This window comes from Doryrhamphus excisus, chromosome 12, assembly GCF_030265055.1.
Source record: "Doryrhamphus excisus isolate RoL2022-K1 chromosome 12, RoL_Dexc_1.0, whole genome shotgun sequence".
Classification (NCBI taxonomy): Eukaryota; Metazoa; Chordata; class Actinopteri; order Syngnathiformes; family Syngnathidae; genus Doryrhamphus; species Doryrhamphus excisus.
In genome coordinates this window covers 17275466-17301713 of record NC_080477.1, presented here as the reverse complement: position 1 = coordinate 17301713, position 26248 = coordinate 17275466, and the positions used below count along the sequence as shown (strand labels likewise).

The following is a 26248-nucleotide window of genomic DNA, read 5'->3' as shown; positions in this document are numbered from 1 at the left end:
ATTCCACTGTTCTCAAATATCTTGCTTTTTATTTTTCTACACAAAATAAGATGAAAAATAAACAAACAAATCAAGAATAAAGAAAATCAATCAATCAGTAATAAATACAGAAATATAATAAAAATAATAAAATGGCAAATAATAAAAACTCAAGAAACCACATATAGTTGGTGGGTAGACAAATTATTTTTTTCAGATTAAAATGAACAAAGCATTATTAGAGCCCTGTAGACATGACAAAACACGACTATAGTCACATTTATACTCTTTCTATTTCCAACATATTGCGCAACTGCAGGGTCTTGAGACACATGCTAACTCGCAAACTAGAGAGCTAGCGACCTAAACGGTAGCCTTCAAGTTATTTCCTTTAAACTTAAATAGCCAAAAACTTACCACTTCCACACGGATAGGGAGGATAACTATTAACAGTTATTTAACCTTTAACATGAACATTAATCAAACGTAATAATTTTTTCTGGGTACATGATACCATACAGCATCCATATCAAACTTGCACGGGCCGCACTAACATTAAACTTTCATATCAAGGCGGGGGCCTCAAACTAGGGCCGCGTGTTTGAGACCCCTGCTGTACGCTGATCCGAGATCTGTTGATTGTTTGATTCATCCACTTAAAATGCCAATGAAAACATACAATAAGAAAGCTATTATGATGCCTGTGTGTGTGTGTGTCACCGTAGTTACAGGAACTTGGCTACAGAGCATGAGACTCTCATGCAAAAGTATCTGCATCTACTACAAATAGTGGAGACGGAGAAAACGGTTGCCAAGCAACTTCGACAACAGATTGAGGATGGGGAAATCGAGATAGAGCGGCTAAAATCAGAGGTAACCTGCCTTGTGCTATTTTGCTAGAAAGAACCATGCACACCATTGTCTACATTGGAGGCAAATTAAAGCTCAAGGTTAATGGATAGAGAATAAATACTGAAAAGTTCATGGGACAAAATGAATGGTCCTAAAAGAAATGTTTTATAACTGCAGCATCTTTTGTTATGAATACATCCAAACAGTACAATAGTTCCATGTGTACTCATAAAAACCACCAGTCAATCATGTGAGGTTTTGTAGAGCATTTCTCAATAATTTCATACAATAATGGATGCCTCAATCCGAAATGAATCAGCTACTTTATTATCTTTATTTATTATCACAATTTATAATTGGGATTTAACCAACTTTATGTTGAATATTAGATCGCAGGGCTGCTGAAGGACAACGAGAAGATCCAGTCCAATCCAGAGGTACCACCCAGTGACGACGACACGGAAATCAAGAAGATAAAAAAGGTAGGGAACTTTTGGTGTCCATTTGTATTGAGCAAAGCAAGTTAAAAATAACCAAAGCAACAAACGCGACTGAACATGTTCTCACTGTTGAGAGCTCTTCATCCGGCATCCAGTCAAGCAGCTGCTCTCTCCTTGAGGGCTTCTTCGACTAAAAGCACATCTCGCTCAAAAGTTGGCAGCTTGCTTTGTGAACATTTCATTTTTATCAACCATGTATCAACCATTTAGTCCATGGTAAACATTTAATTAAACATAATAGAATCAGAATTGGGGCGGCACGGCGGTCGAGTGGTTGGCGCGCAGACCTCACAGCTAGGAGACCAGGGTTCGGTTCCACCCTCGGCCATCTCTGTGTGGAGTTTGCATGTTCTCCCCGTGCATGCGTGGGTTTTCTCCGGGTACTCCGGTTTCCTCCCACATTCCAAAAACATGCTAGGTTAATTAGCGACTCCAAATTGTCCATAGGTATGAATGTGAGTGTGAATGGTTGTTTGTCTATATGTGCCCTGTGATTGGCTGGCGACCAGTCGAGGGTGTACCCACCTCTCGCCCGAAGACAGCTGGGATAGGCTCCAGCACCCCCGCGACCCTCATGAGGAAAAGCGGTAGAAAATGAATGAATGAATCAGAATTTGCATCCTATATCCTACTTCTTCCCATCACAGGTCCAGAGTTTTCTACGAGGCTGGATTTGCCGCAGGAAATGGAAAACCATCATCCAGGACTACATCCGTTCACCGCATGCGGAAAGCATGAGGAAGAGAAACCAGGTGGTGTTTAGCATGCTGGAGGCCGAAGCGGAGTACGTACAGCAACTGCACATCCTGGTCAACAACTTCCTGCGGCCTCTACGCATGGCCGCCAGCTCCAAGAAGCCGCCTATTACACACGACGATGTCAGCAGCATCTTCCTCAACAGGTATTGATTGAGGTAGCTGGTGATTGAGATGAGACGCTTAAGACTGTGCTGATTTGTTTTTCGTCAGTGAGACCATCATGTTCCTCCACCAGATCTTCTATCAGGGTCTCAAGGCCAGGATAGCCAGCTGGCCAACCCTGGTACTGGGTAAGGATGATCACCCCAGACCGTATCCTGTTTATAATAATATTAAGAATCAAAAAATGTATGAGGCCATCTGAACACAGACTCCTTGTTCATTAAATTTGACTAACAGATAAAAGTCCAAATCTTGCAAGGAATTTTCACCATGCTTCACTGTTGCCTGCAGACAGACAGGAAGCAATCTGCCCCTTGTCGCAGCCAAATTCCGACTCGAGATTTTGACTGAGACTTTAATCAAGCTCTCAAAACTGTGCTCAAAAGAATCACGCTGGTCTTTGCCAACTCGGAGCCATTGGTGAGGATGGGCGTGTTTGTAACAGTCAAAAGGAAGTCAGCTTGAAGCCTCTTCTGTCTGTAACACTTCTTTGCTGTCTTTGCCGTCCCTTTGATTGCTTCCTGGTACTTGATAGCCGCAGCAAGACGGAGTATATGTGTGTGAATGAGAGGGATCCAAGTGGAAGAGTGAGGTTACAGGGAGAAGAGATACAGAAGGTGGAGAACTTTAAGTACCTGGGGTCAACAGTCCAGCACAATGGAGATTGTGAAAAGTAGGTGAAGAAGCATGTGCAGGCAGGATGGAACAGGTGGAGAAAAGTGTCAGGTGTGGTTAGCGTGCAGACCTCACAGCTAGGAGACCAGGGTTCAATTCCACCCTCGGCCATCTCTGTGTGGAGTTTGCATGTTCTCCTCGTGCATGCGTGGGTTTTCTCCGGGTACTCCGGTTTCCTCCCGTATTCCAAAAACATGCTAGGTTAATTGGCGACTCCAAAGGAAAAAGGCAGAGGAAAAGACAGGAAGCAGAACTGGAGGTAGCAGAGATGAGGATGCTGAGGTTCTCATTGGGAGTGACCAGGATGGATAGGATCAGGAACAAGTACATCAGAGGGACATTGCATGTTAGAGACCTTGCAGGTAATGTCAGAAAGGCCAGACTAAGATGGTTGGGACATGTCCAGAGGAGAGATATATTGGTAAAAAAAAAGCCGAAAGAGAAAGAAGAAGGGGTCGCAAACTCAATTTACCTGGGGGCCATGGAGCTAGGGTCCGGGCAAGGCTGGCCCGCATCAGGTTTTCCAAAAACAAAAAAACGCATTTATTAAAAACAGAAAAATATACAAACTTTTTCAGTGCTTTGGTTCCGATTTTCTACAAGAAAAGCTCTGATAAAACATTCCACTGTTCTCAAATATCTTAATTTTTATTTTTATGCACAAAATAAGATGAAAAATAAATAAACAAATCAAGAATAATCAATCAATCAGTAATACATAAATCTAATAATAATAATAAAACGGCAAATAATAAAAACTTAAGAAACCACATATAGTTGGTGGGTAGACAAATTATTTTTTTCAGATTAAAATGAACAAAGCATTATTAGAGCCCTGTAGACATGACAAAACACGACTATAGTCACATTTATACTCTTTTTATTTACAACATATTGCGCAACTGCAGGGTCTTGAGACACGTGCTAACTTGCAAACTAGAGAGCTAGCGACCTCAACGGTAGCCTTCAAGTTATTTTCTTTAAACTTAAATAGCCAAAAACTTACCACTTCCACACGGATAGGGAGGATAACTATTAACAGTTATTTAACCTTTAACATGAACATTAATCAAACGTAATAATTTTTTCTGGGTACATGATACCATACAGCATCCATATCAAACTTGCGCGGGCCACACTAACATTAAACTTTCATATATCACTAGTGTCCTGCGGGCCACATTTGGCCCGCGGGCCGCGTGTTTGAGACCCCTGTGATAGACCATACTCCATTGACTATGTCTTGTTACATCACTTTTTTTTTTACATAACAATAGATTTCGGTCTCTCTTTCCAGCTGACCTGTTCGACATCTTGCTGCCCATGTTGAACATCTACCAAGAGTTTGTGCGGAACCACCAGTACAGTCTGCAAATTTTGGCCCATTGCAAACAGAACCGAGACTTTGACAAGCTCCTGAAGCAGTACGAGGCCAAGCCTGATTGTGAAGAAAGGACGCTGGAAACCTTCCTGACTTATCCCATGTTTCAGGTGCTCACACCAGGACTGCCTCCCCTCTTTAAAGTGGTCCACTGCAGCATGGACTTTTCTATTCCCCACAAATAACACTTACAACATCAGTTGTTATTGCTTGAGCAGTGCAGGGATTTTATAGGATTTTTTTTTTTAAGGGCAAGTATAAATCTGGCTATCCCCCTTCAGGTTTAGTGTGAACTGAAAGATGGAGTTTAAGTGTACCGGTTTTAATTGTTAATTATGGGCCCTACAGCAGCTGCACTATTTCACTTTTATAATCACCGCATCAGTAATACAGCAGCTATTGCCTTTAATTTATTGCATCTATTAGGCCGTTTGTGTTTGCTAGCCTGTGCTTCTAGGAGCTCGGTAATGAATTGACAGTATTTTTTTGTGAGATGGCAAGTTGCTAAGTTTTTAATGAAGAGTGTTTTTTAGCAATCAAACAGATGTGAGGACATACAGTAGATAGACTATGGAGGAAAATGGGACACACCTAAATAATTTAAGTAATAATCAGGGGTTGGTTTAGCTCTCCCTTAATCTGAATTTGTGCAGACTCCAAAATGGCTGTAAGACAGTCTTAACAGAAAAATGGAAGCTCCCATTGCTGCAAAAAAGGGACCGACTCCATATTTTCTTCAATTTATGCATTTATTTGTACTGGCTATCAAAGTGTCGAACATCTTGTGACTTGTTTTTTGTTTAATTTCAGTATTTCTCTTCTATATCTCTGTCAGATTCCTCGTTATATCCTGACCCTTCATGAATTACTGGCTCACACTCCTCATGAGCATGTGGAGAGAAATAGCTTGGATTACGCCAAGTCAAAACTCGAGGAACTTTCAAGGTACATCCACGTCTGTCAATCATTCAATCACACAAATGTGCTGCCAAGAGTTACAAGTCAAGATTTGCATTGGATTAAATGTCCTTATTTTATGGAGGAAATTAATTTTGAATTTGTTCTTTCGGTCACGACCCAAAGCAATTGACCTTAGGTGAGGGTGGAAGCATACAATCCATCCTTTTTCCAACCGGGAACCATGGTCCCAGATTTGGAGGTGCTGAGTTTCAGCCAGAAGCTGCAAACTCGGTTGTAAACCAGTAAACACCGGAGACAGGCTGGACTAATACAAACCAGGCTCCTGCTCCAGTTTTACAGGGACCGAAAAGTGCGTCGCCAATTCCGTACATCCCCCACAGGACACCACAAGTCCACCAAGCACATGTACATCGGTTGGGTAAACTGGGGTGTAGAGCTGGTCCAGTGTTCCGACACAATGAAGAAAACCCACTTGTGTAGCCCAGGTTTGAGTAATAGCCGTACCATTCTCTCCAGCACTCTGGAATCGACTTTCTCAGGGAGACTGAGTAGTTGGAACACACCCTCTAGACCACTATCTTGGTTTTCCAATCCAGAGGTACTGAGAACGTGACCTCCACGCAATGTTGACGAGACTTGTCAACCAAAACAGTTCCAAAGAACCTTGAGAAATTCAAGGTGAAACTCGACCACCGCTGGAGCGTTACCATTGAGGAGTTTTTGACTACCTCAGATACCTCAGCCATAGTGATGGACCTGTCCGTGTTTGTGTCCTTCCACTATGGAAGGTATGTCAGTGGGAGGTCAGCAGGCCCCCCACTCCAACTGTAAACAGTGTGGACCGGGCACTGCTTCGACAAAAGTTGCTTTAATACATATTCGATCATCTTGTGATTTTATGAATTGCTAATTTGTTCCTTTATGATCAGATTAATTCCTGTTTCTTTGTTTCAGAATAATGCACGATGAGGTGAGCGAGACAGAGAACATCAGAAAAAATCTAGCTATCGAGCGAATGATTGTCGAGGGCTGCGAAGTGCTGCTGGATACCAGCCAAACATTTGTAAGACAAGGTGTGCATCTTTGATTTCAAACGCTAAGAAATACATTGTTATATAGTCTGCTACACTTCTGGCTTAGTTAGTTCTATGTATTGCAAACAGAAGGCAATACTCATTGTTTCAGTACGGGTACTTCTTTATGTTAGATTATTCACCTGTTGTTTATTAACCATAAACATCTGTGCAATACTTTGTTTTTATATTCAGTATAGTTATTCCAGACTCCATTCACTGTGCAATATCTGATCAGGCTCCACGTGCAATATTAAGGCTCAAAGTGCAATATATTAAGTTCTAAGTGCAGTATTTTTATAATAATATTAACTCACTGGCAAGATCTCATAGTGTATAGCCTGGTCATATATTTCATCTCATATTTCATATTATCTTGCAAACTGTATTTGTATAGAACTCTGGGTAAAATTGTTGATTTGCTTATACTTGGTTGTTTATATTGTTTATTTTTTTATATTGTGTATTTTGTACTGCTTAACTGATTCTGTACTCTTGCTGCTATGCAATGCAAATTTCCCCACTGAGGGACGAATAAAAGCGTATCTTATCTTATCTTAAACATGTAAAAACAATGCAATGTATAGCGTACATCCAAGACTGCTGAAAATATTTGAGGAGTTTGTAGCAAATAACTAAAAATAATGTGAAAATGTGGAAAAAATATACGTTTTTTTTTGTCTATACTCATGTCAAGAACTATGCTGTTTTATGATAATATTGTCCTTCCACAGGTTCTCTGATCCAGGTGCCAATGAGCGAGAAAGGAAAGATCACCAGAGGCCGTCTGGGATCTTTGTCTCTGAAGAAGGAAGGCGAGCGACAATGCTTCCTTTTTTCCAAACATCTCATCATCTGCACTCGAGGCTCAGGAGGGAAACTGCACATTACCAAGGTACACAACGAGCATGGAATGACTTTATTCACAATATTAATTGCTTTACAAAACGGTAAAGAAGGGTCCCCAAACGCCAGGCAGGAAAGTTTCATGCGCCCACAGAGTGTGGGCCACAGAGAACGACCACAGAGTGTGTGACAATCCTTTTCGCCAGCATCCCAGATTCGGGCATCAGAGACCCACTGTCAACCCGTTGCTGGTTTCCGAGACCCAGTGCATGTCTTTACAATGGATTAATCTCAGGATTTGTGGCTGATTCTTATTGATCCAGGCGGCAGCTGTATTTCTCACACAACCCCAATAATGACAACATTGTGTTACAGAACGGTGTAGTGTCTCTCATTGACTGCACACTGATGGAGGAAACTGAGGGTGGCGATGACGAGCGTAAGTTAATCTTTTGGAAAATCTAGTGTTGGCATATTCTCCTTGGGCAGGGGTCTCAAACTCAATTTACCTGGGGGCCACTGGAGCTAGGGTCTAGGCAAGGCTGGGCCGCATCAGGTTTTTAAAAAAAACAAAACGCATTTATTAAAAACAGAAAAATATACAAACTTTTTCAGTGCTTTGGTTCCGATTTTCTACAATAAAAGCTCTGATAAAACATTCCACTGTTCTCAAATATTTTAATTGTTATTTTTCTGCACAAAATAAGATGACAAATAAATACACAAATCAAGAATAAAAAAAAACAATCAATCAGTCATAAATAAATATAATAATAATAATAAAACGGCAAATAATATAAACTTAAGAATCCACATATAGTTGGTGGTAGACAAATTATTTTTTTCAGATTAAAATGAACAAAGCATTATTAGAGCCCTGTAGACATGACAAAACACGACTATAGTCACATTTGTACTTTTTTTTATTTACAACATATTGCGCAACTGCAGGGTCTTGAGACACATGCTAACTCGCAAACTAAGAGAGCTAGCGACCTAAACGGTAGCCTTCAAGTTATTTCCTTTAAACTTAAATAGCCAAAAACTTACCACTTCCACACAGATAGGGAGGATAACTATTAACAGTTATTTAACCTTTAACATGAACGGCATCCGCACTAACATTAAACTTTCATATCAAGGCGGGGGCCTCAAACTAGTGTCCTGCGGGCCACATTTGGCCCGCGGGCCGCTTGTTTGACACCCCTGTCCTTGGGCCTAGGTGGGGTTTCCTGCTTCCTCTCACAATCCCAAAAAACACGTATGAATGTGATGATTGATTGCTCACAAGTCTACGGTATACCCCACCAGCTGGGATAGGCTCCAGCTCACCTGACGATGAGCAGTATAGAAAATGTATGTATGGATTATAATAGCCTAAATGTTCACTGTATTGATGATCCATAAGACCTGCTGGTTGTAAGGATTGAATAATTTCTTAATTTCTGTGTTATTACAATCCTGTGTATAATATAGCCAAAGGGGAGCGTAGCGGCCAGGATACAGAGCACCTCGACTTTAAAGTGATCGTGGAGCCAAAAGACGGCCAGCCTTACACCGTCATCCTGGTGGCTTCATCGCGACAAGAGAAGTCCGCATGGACGAGCGACATCAGCCAGGTAAAGACCAATAAATGTCACTGCAGGACTGTAAAGTGCTGATTTTACGAGACGACGGGGCGAGTCGATGTTTATCTGTTGGTCGCAGGACACTTGTATACTGTGTAAGAGTGACAGGGGGGCTTTAGGTGATGACTGCGAACTCACTAACCTCTATATTCTGCTCGCTTTTGTCTATCTTGTAGTGCATTGACAACATCCGTTGCAATGGTCTGATGATGAATGCCTTTGAGGAAAACAGTAAAGTCACCGTGCCGCAGATGATCAAGTAAGATTATAATGTACCACACAAGACAAGATAAGATACAGAGTGCATACATTTTCAGTATAAAAATGTAATCTATGTGACCCCCTGACCTCATAATGTTCTCTCCTCTGGATGAATGAATCTGCCGCAGATCCGACACCAGCTTATACTGCGATGACGTCGACATCCGCTTCAGCAAGATGATGAACTCCTGCAAGGTGCTTCAGATCCGCTACGCCAGCGTGGAGCGTCTGCTGGAGAGGCTGACCGACTTGCGCTTCCTCTCCATCGACTTCCTGAACACTTTCCTACACTCTTATCGGGTTTTCACCAGTGCGGCGGTCGTGCTAGACAAACTCATCACCATTTACAAGAAGCCAATCAGCGCCATCCCCGCACGGTAAGCATGGTCTCAAAAATGAAACTTGGATATACGTTACTTGTCAGTTGACAGTGAACGTGTCTAAATTGTGGCCAAAATGTCAATATTTGGTGTGAGCACCACTGTTATCTAACACTGCCTTAATCCTCTTGGGCATGGAATTCACCAGAGCTGCACAAGTTGGGAAGGGAATCCTGTTTCACTCCTCTATGATGGTATCACTGGTGAATGTAACAGTACTTGTTTGCAGCAATGAACCACAACTCCCCCGTACCGGCAGCACTTGTGCAGCCCGGAATATGATGCTACCATCTCATGCTACCATCACCGTGCTTGACATAACAAAGTTAATCCCCTAATAAATGAAATAGAGAGCTGCATGGTGGGCTAGTGGTTAACACGCAGGCCTCACAGCTAGGAGACCCGAGTTCGATTCCACTCTTGGTCATCTCTGTGTGGAGTTTGCATGTTCTCCCCGTGCATGCGTGGTTTTTCTCCGGGCATCAGTAATCATCCCACATCAGCCGACATGCCATGTCTGAGATCAGATGGAAAAAAAAGTTCTCCTCTCATTCCATGTGGAAGTGGTACAGTTTTGGCTTTGACGTCCTTGTTCCCCACTCCATTTAAAACACTTTAACTTTAGAATAAGTAAATTGGGGGGGCTGAACGGTGTTCAAGTGGTTAGTGCGCAGACCTCACAGCTAGAGACCCGGGTTCAATTCCACCCTCAGTCATGCTGTGTGTGGCATTTGCATGTTCTCCCTGTGCATGCGTGGGTTTTCTCCGGGTACTCTGGTTTCCTCCCACATTCCAAAAACATGCTAGGTTAATTGGCGACTCCAAATTGTCCAAAGTATGAATGTGAGTGTGAATGGTTGTTTGTCCCTGTGATTGGCTGGCGACCAGTCCAGCCTATACCCTGCCTCTCATCCGATGACAGCTGGGATAGGCTCCAGCACCCCCCGTGACCCTCGTGAGGATAAGCGGTAGAAAATGAATGAATAATCTAGACCATTTGCTAATCTCCATTAGCATGTCTTCCTGTTTCTTCAGAGCAATCACTAACTACGGCATGAAATGAGTGGATGGCAACATATTGTTATATAATTTTCAGATTTATTCATTGTACTTTTCTTAAAAGTAATGTTAGAATCTCATCTGATCCTTGTAGACCCCATCTTGTGTCTCTTGTGACACTAATCATTAAGGTTCATGCGTTATTCCCTGGTAAATTCCATAAAAAACAATTCCTGAATCCACACTTTTATCCAGTTCTGAACTAAAATGTTTTTAGTTCCGCTTTCATCCATTCTCCGCTTGTGAAAAATCCGTAAAGTTTGAGAACTTTACATATTTTCTTCTGACAGTACACGGAAAATATCCCCACCACCCCACATATTGTATCTGCCCTATCACATTGGACTCGGTGTCCAGGTGAGGACATCACGCTCCACTGAAGCCACCCACCTTTCCTTTTACACTCTTTTATTTCTCTTTCCACAAGTCTGGCCATCCCTCTCTCCGCTGCGCTGTCGCCATGACAACCCTTTACTTTGCTGCAGGACCCCACCCTTTCCTCATCCTCTCCCTCCCTCGTACCCCCTTCCCTTCCCTTCCCTCCCTCCTCTCATCTGCAGCAGCTCCATGGTATTAAATGTTGATGGTGGTGTTTTGTACTCCATCGTACCCCCCCCCCCCCCCCTTTTTTTGACACCCTTTTCTACTGCTTTCTTGATCCTTATTATATCTCCCATCCATCCACTCGTCTCATTCTTTTTTAACAAATGACATGAGCAGTAACAGCACAGTGGAGTCACACACACACACACACACACACACACACACACACGCAATTCCAGCATCCTTCACTGTAGAGGAATCCATATCCACTATGTCACTGACTCCAGCCTATCTCTGCCCTCTTCTGCTTTCCTTCACTGCACCTCTCTCTCTCTTTCTCTCTCTCCTACCTTCTCTCTCTAACCGTGTCTCAGTGGGCCTCCCCCGGGCTGGTTGCTGTTGGCAGCACCCGTGCCTTCCAACGCTGTCACTTGACAGGCTATTTATAGGCCTTCAGAGGGGGTGGCTCTCAGTGCAAGGAGGATGCTGTCTTAAACAATGTCGCTTCAATAAAAAAGAGGCTAGAGCTCCCAGGCTGCTCTGTTGCTGTTCCATGCGTTCCCTCCACGCACACACACACAAACGTTATTATTGTACTTTGCCATAAATGCTTTTTTAACCAATGAGTGTTTCTTTTTTTTTTACACACAAACGCAGGTTTTAACAAAACTTTTTGAAGAGACTGAAGAAAGGACTATGAGTTAATACACTCATTTTTAAAACACTTCATTAAAAATGGAGGATCAGGATCAAATGTGTCCTACAAGTGTAAAAGTAAGTTAAAGGTAATAACAGTGAAACACTCTTAACTTCATCGACAAAGGTGTAAGTCAAAGGAAATTTGTGATGCATTTCTCTCAACTTTTTTGAAGGGTTATTATAAGAAGTCAAAGTCAAAGAAGTCATAAGTTCTAAAGAAACTCCAACAGAACGGATTTGTTTCAATCTTTCATACACTAATGAAAACCGATATTTATTTGCGCCACATTCATTCATTCATTCATTCATTCATTTTCTACCGCTTTTCCTCACGAGGGTCGCGAGGGGTGCTGGAGCCTATCCCGGCTGTCTTCGGGCGAGAGGCGGGGGTACACCCTGGACTGGTCGCCAGCCAATCACAGGGCACATATAGACAAACAACCATTCACACTCACATTCATACCTATGGACAATTTGGAGTCGCCAATTAAATATTTTTTTTCTGGGTACATGATACCATACAGCATCCATATCAAACTTGCGCTAACATTAAACTTTCATATCAAGGCGGGGGCCTCAAACTAGTGTCCTGACACATTTGGCCCGCGGGCCGCGTGTTTGAGACCCCTGCTTTATATACTCGGTATACCATGTGTATTCTACTACAACACAGCCAAGCATCGAATTCACTGTAAACACGATATATAGTGTTATATACACAATGCTTTGTGTCTTAATAAAGAAAATACACCCTGGACTGGTGGCCAGCCAATCACAGGGCATATATAGTCAAACAACCATTCACACTCACTTTCATACCTATGGACAATTTGGAGTCGCTAATTAACCTAGCATGTTTTTGGAATGTGGGAGGAAACCGGAGTACCCGGAGAAAACCCACGCATGCACGGGGAGAACATGCAAACTCCACACAGAGATGGCCGAGGGTGCACCACATTCATGTTATGTTTAAAATGAGGATATTAAAGTGATGTCCCCCTTTGTTGCAGTTCTTTGGAGCTGTTCTTCGCTAGCAGCCAGAACAATAAACTCCTCTACGGCGAGCCGCCCACGTCTCCACGTGCCAGTCGCAAGTTCTCCTCCCCTCCCCCGCTCTCCATCACCAAGACGTCGTCGCCCAATCGCCGCCGCAAGCTCTCCCTCAACATTCCCATCATCACAGGGGGCAAGGCTCTGGACCTGGCCGCGCTCAGCTGTTCCCCCAATGGCTATGCAAGCATGCACACCGCCATGTCCCCCTTCAGTAAGACCACCCTGGACATCAACAAGCTGTATGTGTCCAGCACCATGGCCAGCAAGATCTCGGATGATGGGGAAGGCAAAGCAGAGAGCAAGGCTGATGAGTCTGTCGGAAATAAGCAAGGTCAGAATTACGCTCACGTGTACTACTCATCACCTTAATGGGTGATATCACATGTTTGCTTGGTCACCTGTTGCTAGGCAGAGTTTATAGAGCCCTGGCATAACTGCCCCATAGACCAATGAAAACAATAGCATAGTATGTCCGCATCCACTAGTATGTCTGACTGGCAACAGGAAGTCAGACACAATAAAATAAAATATGTATACAAATATTATTTATGCAATTTGAGTCACTGCTGCGTATCAATTATAAAAGTTTGGTGGAAATCATCCAAAGCATGGCCAGTTATAGTATAGTTATAGTGAATGTTATATAATTGTATTTATTATGAATGTATTTATTATTATAGGAATTTATCATTTGAATGTTTTAACCTAAAAATAAAACAAAACAGTGAACAATTTCCGCTTTTTCCTCACGAGGGTTGCGGTGGGTGCTGGAGCCTATCCCAGCTGTCTTCGGGCAAGAGGCGGGGTACACCCTGAACTGGTCGCCAGCCAATCACAGGGCACATATAGACAAACAACCATTCACACTCACATTCATACCTATGGACAATTTGGAGGCGCCAATTAACCTAGCATGTTTTTGGAATGTGGGAGGAAACCGGAGTACCCGGAGAAAACCCACGCATGCACGGGGAGAACATGCAAACTCCACACAGAGATGGCCGAGGGTGGAATTGAACCCTGGTCTCCTAGCTGTGAGATCTGCATGCTAACCACTCGACTGCTGTGCCTCCCCTGATTTAGTAATTAATTAAATAATTATTTAAAAACAAATTTTAAGTAATTATTTTTGTAATTTTACCATTATTTACTTCTGTTTATTTTGAACCATATAAGGATGTCCACCCCTCTGTGACATCACAAAGGATCAGTTTTGACCATGTCTTTTGAATCCGAGCGTTTCGAGCCATCCCAAACTTCTTTCAGGGCTCACTTCCAAATGCATAAACCTCATTATGTGAAACTTTGGCATTGTTTAACATGAGAATACAGCATTCTAACTACATTTATAGGTCAGAAAAGTGGAAAAAGTATAATTTAACACCAATTCCAATACTTTCTTGCATCCTTTTCAGCTAAAATATAACAATTCAATCAATGAAAATTCACCTGAACTCAAAATTTGGCCAACATTGAAGTTGTTAACCGAAGATAACGGTTGTTTCCATCTGTATCCTCATTTATTTTTCCAGATCTGTCAGTGAGAGAGGAATGCGATGAAGATCCTGTAAGTCATAGTGACGAGGCGGAAGTGGAGATGTCTCCTCCCAAGTCGCCATCGACACCCAAGAACGTCAAGTCGAAAAACAGCGGTATGTTTTTATAGGTTCAGTTTATTCAAGTGGTTAGCATTGCCGTTGTCAACAAATGTGAAGTGAATTCATTTGTTCTGTGCTCCAACTGTCGATGCTATGAATGCTCAACGAGATGAAGTCTCCACAGATTCTCTGATGACGATTTAAAGCCCAAGTTTGACCAACTCAATGCTGCTACAGTACATCCATGTATGCAGCAAACGTCACATCTGACAAAAACCAAATAAGGGCATGGGAAAGAAAAAACACACACCCACGGCCTCTCGGACCTGCTGCTACCACGCAGAGAAGGGAGCATCCACCCTGTCGGTAGTCAGGCACAATTAATCCCCAGTGTGTTCTCCTCCCACGGTGTTGGATACAAGGGAAGCCAGTGCCGTGCGAGTGTAGGTGGAAGGAAACCTTGTACCTTAGCAACCATGTGCGTGTTCTTCTATACCGCCCCCGGTTCAATGGTGGAAGGCAGGGAGGAAGTGTGAGGGGGAGGCAAAGAGGCAAACACCATCACTGACACAAGCTGCAGGACTCACCGATGCTATATGGCTGTCTGTTTTGGCTCAAGGCTGCCCTCCGATGGCCAACACTATCATTTGGAAATGACATTAAAAAACCCTATTATATACAATAACAACTTTGGTAATGGTAATGGTTTTATTTCATTTGAACATGCATCAGATTACAATTGAATGCATCACATAATCAGTTCACAGTTCCACATGTCCAAAAGGAGTAGGAAGAAGCAAAGCTTATTAAATCCTACCCCTCCATCTGGTACTTTTACAATCAGTAACTGTTACATTTGTTCACTTCCTGCTTTCCATAATACAGTTTGGGGTTTTTTTTGTTTTTTTTTTAATATTGTACCTCATACCGAAGTACAAGGTGATATGACCATCCAATGACATAATGGGTACCATAGTAAGTGTCAATATAGTGATATATACAGCACATCATGACTGGTTCAAGACTCTTCATCCTTGTATTTAGCAAACATCAACTGCTTGTCTTGTTTCTTGAATTCGCTCATCGTTGTGCATTGTGCATTGCATTGTGCACTTTAATAATGATTTGGAGTACATGAGAAAGTGGAAAAGAAAGCGTAGCGTTCTTTGACCGTATGATAATGTATTAAAATTACACTAAACAGCAGCATCAGAACCAATGTTTTAATAGTGGGAAGCAGCAAAGTGCTCAGCCATTGTAAATAATGGACCACAGTTAATTTCTATTATTTCCTATTTAAATGTGGAAAGTGTGGAAATAACAATAATAGGTAATAGGGTGTAAAAAAACGTAAATTTAACAGCAAGTTAAGACTCTTTAGTATGCCTTTTTACACAATCAGTTACAGAAAAGAGGATGAGTTTAATGCTAAATTCGTCTGTTTTCGCTTTGGCAGAGTTCTCGCTCTTCTCGCTCAACAACAGCATGGTGGTGTCATCTTGCCGGGAGATGGACAATAGCCGCAGTGCCCTCTCGGCGGCCTCGGCCTTTGCCATTGCCACAGCCGGTGCAAACGAGGGCACTCCGACCAAGGAGAAATACCGCCGTATGTCCCTAGCCAGCACAGGTCAGTTTATTTGTGATTAACTACAATGAAAAAGTCCCAAATGCTGTCGAGATCGATGCATAATCTCATGAGATCCAATATGGCGGCAGGCTTTCCTACTGATCAGAGGAACGGCGACAAAGAGTTTGTCATCAGAAGAGCCGCCACAAACCGAGTGCTGAATGTGTTGCGTCACTGGGTTTCCAAACACTCCCAGGTACACACTTTTCTACATTTTTAGTTTTTTTTTTTAAACATAATACAAATTCAGCAGTGTCACTGTTACTGATCTGCAGGACTTTGAGTTGAACTCAGAGCTGAAGATGAGGGTGATTGGCTTCCTTGAGGAGGTGATGCATGACCCAGAGCTACTAACACAGGAGAGAAAGGCTGCTGCTAACATTATTAGGTGGGTTTACTGCTGTCATTACTTGAGTCAAACAGTCGTATGACACAAGATTTGTTAAAAAAAAAAACATCATCACGTTTTCCGGGTCATGGGTTTTCAAAGTCAGTGGAGGGAACTACTTGAAAAAAAACAATGCACCATAAAAATGGTTACAATAATGATTATTTTATATGAAATAATGTAGCATTATTGTGGTTTTATTCAATGTTTTTCCAAATGTTTTTTTGTTATTCAGTGTAAAAATTTGTTAAGTACTACACACAATGTCAAAAAACCTGTATAGTTGTACCTCGTGATAACCTAAATTTGTTTTTATTTGTTTTATTTCTGCCTAAATTGAGCATTTGCAAGCATAAAAATTACTAAATTAACTCAAATACAAATATAAGACATTATAAAATTTGCATTGAAAGACGTTAATATGGACATGTTACCGTGATGTCCAGTGAGACATCAATCTCCAGATTTATCTGCATACTAATCACTAAATAATCTCACAGTAATGCCAATATAAATAATATAAAAATAATATCATATAAAAATAAAAAAAAACGTACATAGAAGGTCATAAACAGATTTTGTATGCTCTAATCCTACTTCTTAGATAGTCACCTATAAACTAATTTGCTACCAAAGACATATCTATATGTTTTTATACGTCTTTTACATTTTTTTTGTGATAATGTAACTCCACAATAGAAGAGAGCATGTTTGGTGCAATGTTAAGCCAAAAAACAGTCACAAGATGGTAAAAGTGCATTTTATAAGCACACGGCCTGCATCTTTCCAATTGAAATACAAGAAGGTTACGCAATGAAGGGAAATTTTAAACGAGGGATTACTGTATTCTCTTACATTTAGATTTATTTGGTTTCACCACAAAAATATGTGTTTGAAATAAACCAAGAAGAACTTCATTGACATCTGCTCCTGAAACTGACTCAGGGGTTTTTGTGATAATTGATTTAATCACAGGGCTGCACGGTGGTTGAGTGGTTAGCACACAGCTAGGAGACAATTCCAGGAGTTCAATTCCCCCATGCTAGGTTCATTCATTCATTCATTTTCTACCGCTTTTTCCTCACGAGGGTCGCCAATTTGGAGTCGCCAATTAACCTAGCATGTTTTTGGAATGTGGGAGGAAACCGGAGTGTTCAGAGAAAACCCACGCATGCACGGGGAGAACATGCAAACTCCACACAGAGATGGCCGAGGGTGGAATTGAACCCTGGTCTCCTCTCCTAGCTGTGAGGTCTGCGCGCTAACCACTAGACCGCCGGGCCGCCTGCTAGGTTCACTGGTGACTCCAAATTGTCCATAGGTATGAATGTGAGTGTGAATGGTTGTTTGTCTATATGTGCCCTGTGATTGGCTGGCGACCAGTCCGGGGTGTACCCTGCCTCTCGCCCGAAGACAGCTGGGATAGGCTCCAGCACTCCCAGCTACCCTCATAAGGTAGAAAATGAATGAATTAATGATTTCATCACAGATGACAAACTTTTTTTTAACTAAAGCGCCATCTGCTGTAGCAGTTTGGTTAGTACACCAGTCAAAATCACCACTTGTACTATTCCGGATCAGCCAAAGTCCTTCTTTCTTTGCTTGCAGGACTCTCACACAGGAGGACCCTGGAGACAACCAGCTCACCTTGGAGGAAATCGCTCACATGGTGAGAGGAGACAACTATTCCATTACTGTATGGTTTGAGCTTGTGCTGTAATATTTGAATGTGTGTTTATAAGGCGATGGAGGAATGCAGGAACGAGCCCTTTGAGAACCACTCTGCCTTGGAGATAGCTGAGCAGCTCACTCTGCTAGATCACCTGGTCTTTAAGGTCATACCTTACGAGTAAGTGAATCAAGTTGTCATTGTAAAGACAAGGCGTGATGATAAAAATGTTGATCTTTTCCCAGGGAGTTCTTTGGCCAAGGCTGGATGAAGAATGATAAGAACGAGAGAACTCCATACATCATGAAGACAACCAAGCATTTCAACGATGTATGCTCGCCGTATATTTAAAGCAACGATGAGAACATTACTCGATGAAAAGATGTGCATGTTCTTCATTTGAATCAGATCAGCAACAGGATCGCTACGGAGATCTTGCAGTGGGATGATGTCAACATGCGCGTGGCGGTCATTGAGAAGTGGGTGGCGGCGGCCGATATCTGCCGCTGCCTCCACAATTACAACGCCGTGCTGGAGATCACGTCTTCGCTGAACCGCAGTTCTATCTTCCGCCTCAAGAGGACCTGGCTCAAAGTCTCCAAGCAGGTACCCGAGTCCTACCAACCAATGGGATACAATGTGCAAAACAAGCATCTGATGAGTGTTGTTGTTTTTGTAGACTAAGACCGTGATTGACAAGTTGCAGAAGTTAGTGTCGTCAGAGGGTCGCTTCAAGAACCTGAGAGAAGCTCTGAAGAAGTAAGTCACCTAACTTCTCTTCTTGACGAGTGTTTCATTTGACTCGTTATATTCCTGTGTCCTCAGCTGTGATCCTCCTTGTGTTCCTTACCTGGGAATGTACCTGACTGACCTGGCCTTCATTGAGGAAGGAACACCCAACTACACAGAGGACAACCTGGTTAACTTTTCCAAGATGAGAATGGTAAAAAGATGCTAAAAGATGTCTCCAAAAGCTTCATTTGTCGCTAGTCGCATTTTTGAAAAACAATCTAGACAACTTGTTAATCGTAGTGTTGTGCTAACATGGATCCCTCTTGCTACATCTTCTTATTCTCCGACAGACCAGGTGCGTTACGCAGTGTTAAGATGCCACGAGTTGGAACAATACGTCGCATTGACAGACAGTCCCATTATAATGTGTTAAAATATTGGAAACTTTTCATGTTTGTCCACAGATATCTCACATCATCAGAGAAATTCGGCAATTCCAGCAAACAGCTTACAAGATCGACTCTCAAGCAAAGGTATTGTTTTCGTTTTCTATAAACGGCAAACTGCATAAAATCTGAATGAAGACAGACGGATAAAAAAAATCGGAAAAAATTTGTATCATAGACAGAGCCTCCATTTTTAGAGTAATTATTTATACTTTTATTTGTATATATTTTTTATGAATAAATAAATTAATTAATATTTTATATTTGTATTTTTTATATATTATTATTATATATAATTATATTATAATTATATTTATTATATTTATTATAATTATATATTATATACTAGTACATTTATTATATATATATATATTATATTTATATATTATATTATATTACAATTTATTTTTTACTTAACTTTTTTAAAATGTATTTATTTTATTATTATTTTGGCAGCTATTTTTTCTTCTTAAATATTATTTTTTATTTTTTAATTCATCAAAAAAAATATTATATATATAAAATACTATCTCACATTTTTGAAGAAAACAGTATCCGGGCTCTCCAGACCCGACTAATCCACAGCAGAGTGATATAAATCAATAGATTAGTCATTGCAATCAATTAACTCCACTTCACGTTTTTTCAGGTGGCAAAGTACTTACTGGACAACAGCTCGGTGCTGGACGAGGAGAGTCTGTATGAAGCATCTCTGAGAATCGAACCCAAAACGTCATCATGAAGAGGCTCCGTCACACTCGCTCAACGTTCGTATGAAGTGTACAGCATTGTTATGTTCTATTTTAGTGTACATACACTATTATTTGTATTAGACAACATAGGCTGTGTATGTTCTCCTCATTGACTAAAGCCCAGAAAGGTTCTATTCATATGTTTGCAGAGTATACATATGTTATTTATGGTATTAAAATACACTCATTATTATTTTCAAGCACAGAAGAAACAGATGAGAAAGTATATTGTGATGTTTCACGTATCTCCAAGAGAATGTGTATTATATGAAATAAACTCTCATTTAAGAGAGCACAGTTCAACACAGACTTCCACTTTTTCCGGACTCAGAAGCTGAATCAAAGATTTGGACTGTGTAAACAAACATGCAGTCATTCGCCTTTAAGTCCCCTTGTGAACGCTTTGCCTTAAAAGTATAGCGGCCTTTAGTGTCCTAAAGTACGCTTCGTTTGATAATTGCATGATCATTTATTTAGAGATGATTTCGATTCAGCCTGATTACTTATAAAGAGACTAAATGTTGTAAAAGGCAGTTACCATATATTCTCAAAGTCACCTCGACTTTAACAGAACACCATTGTACCACATTGTTACTTCACAACATTATGACATTTATAATGATTTAACTATATGTTTATTTTATTTCATTACGCTTTTCAGTGCGTATTGCGTCATGGAACGCAGCATGGAATGAACTGTAATATATATATACGCAATGTGGCCCGCAGGACACTAGTTTGAGGCCCCCGCCTTGATATGAAAGTTTAATGTTAGTGCGGCCCGCGCAAGTTTGATATGGATGCTGTATGGTATCATGTACCCAGAAAAAATTATTTTATTGGCGACTCCAAATTGTCCATAGGTATGAATGTGAGTGTGAATGGTTGTTTGTCTATATGTGCCCTGTGATTGGCTGGCGACCAGTCCAGGGTGTACCCCGCCTCTGGCCCAAAGACAGCTGGGATAGGCTCCAGCATCCCTCGTGACCCTCGTGAGGAAAAGCGGTAGAAAATGAATGAATGAATGAATGAATTTGCAATCCTAGCCCAAATAACCCACTCTACCCTCATCTACAGTTAGTAAGTAAACACCCCCGGGTCCGCTATTGGTGTAAATATGGTAAATAGATGCCACACCTCAAACAGATGTCTCATTTTATCACCTCAGGTTAAAAAAAAAAAATTGCGTTACCTGGTACCAGCATGTGTCGCTGTGGACATTATTATTACATAACAATACACACACAGTGTGGGCACACCTTTAAAACAGACATGGCATCTGTAAAGCTGAAGTTTATCATGAATTGAAGAAGTATTCAAATGCCTTACCCCAAATAATACATTAAAAATCAAATGGAGGATGTTGGGATGTTTTCCTGTAGCCGCATGATGAGACACTTTGGTTCAAAGTTTTGGATTTCAGAATGAACTTTGTACGTAATGCAATGTATGTAGCAAGTAAATAATTCCCAGCTTCTCCACTCCTTATGGATGATGACCCTTTTTGGCCAGTGTATCATAGTTTTGCCTTAATAATGGAAACAGATTGTTATCTACGATACAAAAAGTGTGTATACTATTTTGTTGTACAATTTTGCCAATGAAACAGATGTATGTTTTTTTCCCCTTGTACAGCATAACCCTGGAAATGCTGTAGAACTCCTTCTGCGTATGATACGTACTTCTAAGTGTAACACATTGAGTTTTAGCAGGACCTATATACAGTAGTACTATTGTGCTTATTCTTGGGATATTTCTATATATGTATTTTTACAGGCTTTGTATAGAAGAGCACCTAAAGCTTAAGTGGCAGGCATGTACCACTTTGTTCCAAATCTATCTTATCTAGCACAGTTGGTGTAAAAAAAAAAAAGGCACATGAGATGTTGAGCAAGTGAGCAATATGCAGCGCTATGACCATTGTGTGTCCACAGCTTGAGTCGTATTTGCAGTTTTTTGCAGGAAACAAAAAAAATGTATTCTTTCCTGATTACCTCTTGTTAATAAATCTCTTCTTTCTCAGGGGGAGACGTGTTTTGTGTTTCTCACAGTGAGGCTGCAGGGAGGTCAAAGGTCAGCATAAGGGAGGGAGGGAGGCTTGTTGCCACGGGGGTGGAATGGAATCTTGTGACGCTTGCGCAGCTTATTGGAGGTTGTGGAGGAGAGCATGGCGCTCATGCTGGTAATGTTTCTTGTTTTTGTTAATACACAGGAGGTAACGTTACTAGAAGGTAAGTCATCACTTTCTAAATACAGTAGGGCTGCAAATAGGACGTTTAACATATGGACACTTTACTGCTTTTCCTGTGAGATGGTCACATTGACGCAGCCTCTCTTAAAGCATCTCTTAAACTAGCTCAAGTTACTCCATTACAGGGTACTCATAGAAGTCCTTATTTTTACTGTAGTACTCACACAGCAACTCACATTTTATCAATAAGTCATGTACTTTTCTAAAACAAATTCTTAACATAAGTTTCAACATATTTACATATGCTTTTCATAGCATATTATTAAGAAATTTAGGAGCAATATAGCTGAATATAATCCATCCCTTAAATCAAGTCATATTTAGTCATGGAATATTACATATTTCACTTATATCGCTGCACTGAGCACAAACAATAAACAACTGCGAATGCATTTTCATTCATGGATTCATTGGGAAAATTAAAATTAATCATATTTTTCATATCATTTATACAAATATTATATTAGAGTTATTTTAGTTAATTGGTGTTGATCAGTAGTGTGACCACTGGATAATTTTTTCGCATTATTTTTTAGTAGTAAACTATTTATTAGTAAACTAAAGCGCATCTCATGTGTTGAGATGCTGTGAAACTGACAGATGTTGATTATTATGATTATTAACATATTGCCTCTTTCTCCCGTCAGATGAGTATCAACTTACACTACATGCAACACTGACTCAAACATGAATGATTCATTTTTGTAGATTCACCTGTACCCAGATTCTCACCAAAATGTGTTTTATGCAGTGCTACATTTATTATGCCCCGTTATTTACAGTTCTATTCTGTCAAAAACACAACAGTGGTGACTTAAGACCTATGCACAGTTCTATTCATAAGATGATGTGTCTTTAAGTGTTCTATGTAGCGCTTCCCTATATATTCTTACAGTACAACAAACTCTATGACGATGAGGAGTACTTCCATCGCCTCCGCATCTTCATAGAGAATAAGAGGATAGTGGAAGGCCATAATGCTGGGAGTCACTCCTTCACAAGTACACTCAAGAAAAACCAGCAGCTTGCTGAAATGAGTCACTGGATAAAGTTATGAAGGCCACACATTCTCACACTGCTGTTCTTTTTTTTTTAGTGGGCCTGAATCCGTTTTCAGACATGACATTTGAAGAATTCAGGTAATTCTTCCTTCCGCCATGAGCCTCAGGTATGATACCAATGATTTGATGTGGACTCAGTGTTACCAGAACATTCTTTATGGAACCTATTGCAGAACTGCTCAGCCACGGAGGGGAACCATGACAGCAGGAGGGGTGCGTACCCCAAAGTTGTGGACTGGAAGGCCAAAGGCGACTATGTGACTCCTGTAAAGAACCAGGTACTACAAGATGGAGCTTTGTATTGAGTTGTGGACTCCTATAGAGCAGTAACCAGTACACAAAGCTTTCTAGTTCTTCCAGAATCTGCACCTATTCAGCTGTAGAAAATATCTGTATCAGTGCTCTGCATTAAACATAAACTGTACATAAACTGGGGCGGCGCGGTAGTGGAGTGGTTAGCGCGCAGACCTCACAGCTAGGAGACCAGGGTTCAATTCCACCCTCGGCATGCGTGGGTTTTCTCCGGGTACTCCAGTTTCTTCCCACATTCCAAAAACATGCTAGGTTAATTGGTGACTCCAAATTGTCCATAGGTATGAATGTGAGTGTGAATGGTTGTTTGTCTATATGTGCCCTGTGATTGGCTGGCGACCAGTCCAGGGTGTACGGCTGTCTCGCCCGAAGACAGCTGGGATAGGCTCCTTCTTGAGGGCCACTGTGGAAGCTGTTGGACCATTTCCACTACAGGTTGTTTAGAATCAGCGTACGCCATCGCCACGGGAAAGCTCATATTTTTTTGGTAAGCGAAAACAAAATAAGTACCCTATTGAGACTTCAAATGCACCCTAAAAAAGTCTCCAAAAGACAAATGGTCTTATATCGTGGATTTAGAGCTTTATAAATGCAAAAAAATAAAGGTGCATAAAAGGCTGTCAGGAGGTTTGCACACAACAAAGGAGTAATTATGATGCTAATTTTAATCAGTGAAGCAGAGTCATCAAGCAGTTAAGAAATAAAATATCCTTTTTTATTGCGGTCGACCAGTTATTTCACAGATACTAAAAACATGTTGTTGTGCACTGTTCTTGTTTCAGTCTGAGCAGCAGCTGATTGACTGTGCACGAGACTACGGGTATTTATTTATGTTTTAACATGTGACTGTATAGTAAACCCTTGATTAACACAATTAAATAGTTCTACTGATTTTCCATGAAGTAGGATTCCTTATTTACCAATGAAACTTTTTGTAGTTACAACATAGAAAACCTGTTTTAACATTACTAGAGCCCTCTAGACATGAAATAACACCCCTATAGTCACCTCCATGGTAGATGCGGTAGCCTGGTTCAACCCTATGACCTTTGGCTTTGAGGTGACGGCCGACTTCATGCACTACAAGGATGGCGTTTACACCAGATGAGACAATAAGCTGTGTTAATACAATTCAGTGTTAATACAATTGAGGTATAATGACGATAAATAATGTCACCGTGTCTTATCACATGAGCCTCCCCCAAAGCAGCCTTTTACTCGATTTAAGTAATGTTCTCATGCCTCATTTGTTATGGTGCTGCTGATATTATAGTGCTGCTGGAGGGAGGGTAGGCGGCCACTTCCCACAGCTATCTTCTCTTGTTTCAAGCATAAAAACTGGTCATATTAACATAAAATGTTACAGTATTATAGCCAAAGCTAATGTTGTAGAACTGTAAAAATGGCTTAGTTTAGTTGTATTCATTAATAGAGTAACTTCCGTGCATGAAGTCATATGCAAGTAAAAATGTCATCCACAATGACCCTAAATTACATTCTTAATGTAAAAGTATTTATATTTTAAGTACTCAGCCAAGCCAACACGGTCAATCACGCCATCCTGGCCGTGGGTTACGGCGTTGACGACAACAATGCAACGCTATATTGGATTGTGAAGAACTCATGGGGCACCGCCTGGGGAATGGATGGGTAAATATATACTCAGTGATGGTGTTTATTTAAGCTCCATAACTTGATTCTGTACTCAGGGGTCACAAATGGTTGCCTTGTCTTTTTATTTCCTCAGATATTTTATGATTGAGCGAGGAAAAAACATGCGCGGACTGTCTGCCTGCGCTTCCTACCCTGTTCTGGTGGTTTGAAAGGTTACATGGAGATTGAAGAATAGATCCACACCATAAAACACATGCAACAGGACAATGCTGCAACCACATACGTAAATACTGCGATATCAAACAAACATGCTGCAAACACCCCCAAAACAACTGCATGTATGAAAGTTGGGGGGTGGGGGTCAGACCTGAGGGATCCCCATATGCATAAGAAAGCAAGAGTGTGTGCTACGAAGACAACCAACCAGTCACAAAGTCTTGGACAAAAATGCTGCAATGGATTATGTGTGTAAAAAGCTCATATAAAACTGAAGTTTTATTGTATTGCTTATCCATTGCATGGAAGTTTAGTTTACATTTTAAGACTATAAAATCTGTGTATGTGAGATGCATTGATGGTAAAAGTGTGAGTTTACAATGACAAACCCTTAATTCTGTGTACTATTTCAAAAATAAATAGTTTTTTGAGTCAAGTTACTACTAATGTTGTTGCTCTTTCTCTCTCTCTCTCTCTCTCTCTCTCTCTCTCTCTATATATATATATATATATATACATATATATATATATACATATATAAATATATATATATATATATATATATATATATATATATACATTTACAAACATGTTTAGAATATATTTTTAAAAGTGCAATTTTATAAAAAAATATATAATATTTATTTATTTACAATATAAATAATACTGTGTCATTTATTTATTTATTTATTCATTTAAATAATACTGTGTTTTTGCAGTCCCTTGTTTTGTCGAAGGATGACAACATTACCCTTCGTCCTGAAATTCTGACAAACTTGTGCTTCTATTCTAGGACGTCCATTGGCTGCAGT

At 40.8% G+C, this 26248-nt stretch overlaps 2 protein-coding genes across 3 annotated transcripts in view; both read left to right on the top strand.

The window, feature by feature from the left end:
• The window catches only part of LOC131139537 (ras-specific guanine nucleotide-releasing factor 1-like), a 30391-nt gene extending 8387 nt beyond the window's left edge, over nucleotides 1-22004 (top strand). For both annotated transcript variants that reach the window (XM_058089234.1, XM_058089235.1), the window contains exons 3-27: nucleotides 705-852; nucleotides 1221-1313; nucleotides 1979-2232; nucleotides 2300-2379; nucleotides 4224-4417; nucleotides 5143-5252; nucleotides 6183-6301; nucleotides 7036-7196; nucleotides 7523-7586; nucleotides 8624-8766; nucleotides 8952-9034; nucleotides 9165-9413; nucleotides 12728-13101; nucleotides 14303-14422; nucleotides 15825-15995; nucleotides 16085-16191; nucleotides 16271-16383; nucleotides 17992-18052; nucleotides 18126-18232; nucleotides 18298-18382; nucleotides 18461-18658; nucleotides 18732-18811; nucleotides 18878-18995; nucleotides 19249-19317; nucleotides 19880-22004. In XM_058089234.1, coding sequence (XP_057945217.1) covers nucleotides 705-852; nucleotides 1221-1313; nucleotides 1979-2232; nucleotides 2300-2379; nucleotides 4224-4417; nucleotides 5143-5252; nucleotides 6183-6301; nucleotides 7036-7196; nucleotides 7523-7586; nucleotides 8624-8766; nucleotides 8952-9034; nucleotides 9165-9413; nucleotides 12728-13101; nucleotides 14303-14422; nucleotides 15825-15995; nucleotides 16085-16191; nucleotides 16271-16383; nucleotides 17992-18052; nucleotides 18126-18232; nucleotides 18298-18382; nucleotides 18461-18658; nucleotides 18732-18811; nucleotides 18878-18995; nucleotides 19249-19317; nucleotides 19880-19972 — 3394 coding nt within the window. In that variant the 3' untranslated portion in view covers nucleotides 19973-22004. The remainder of the gene's footprint in view (nucleotides 1-704; nucleotides 853-1220; nucleotides 1314-1978; nucleotides 2233-2299; nucleotides 2380-4223; nucleotides 4418-5142; nucleotides 5253-6182; nucleotides 6302-7035; nucleotides 7197-7522; nucleotides 7587-8623; nucleotides 8767-8951; nucleotides 9035-9164; nucleotides 9414-12727; nucleotides 13102-14302; nucleotides 14423-15824; nucleotides 15996-16084; nucleotides 16192-16270; nucleotides 16384-17991; nucleotides 18053-18125; nucleotides 18233-18297; nucleotides 18383-18460; nucleotides 18659-18731; nucleotides 18812-18877; nucleotides 18996-19248; nucleotides 19318-19879) is intronic.
• A 145-nt stretch (nucleotides 22005-22149) lies between these two features.
• ctsh (cathepsin H) lies at nucleotides 22150-25766 on the top strand. Its single transcript, XM_058089787.1, is given in 9 exon segments — nucleotides 22150-22164; nucleotides 23129-23234; nucleotides 23330-23401; nucleotides 23442-23572; nucleotides 24005-24090; nucleotides 24388-24438; nucleotides 24489-24725; nucleotides 25140-25256; nucleotides 25354-25766. Coding segments are annotated over 9 exon segments (891 nt in total). The 3' UTR covers nucleotides 25430-25766.
• The last annotated feature ends 482 nt before the right edge of the window (nucleotides 25767-26248 follow it).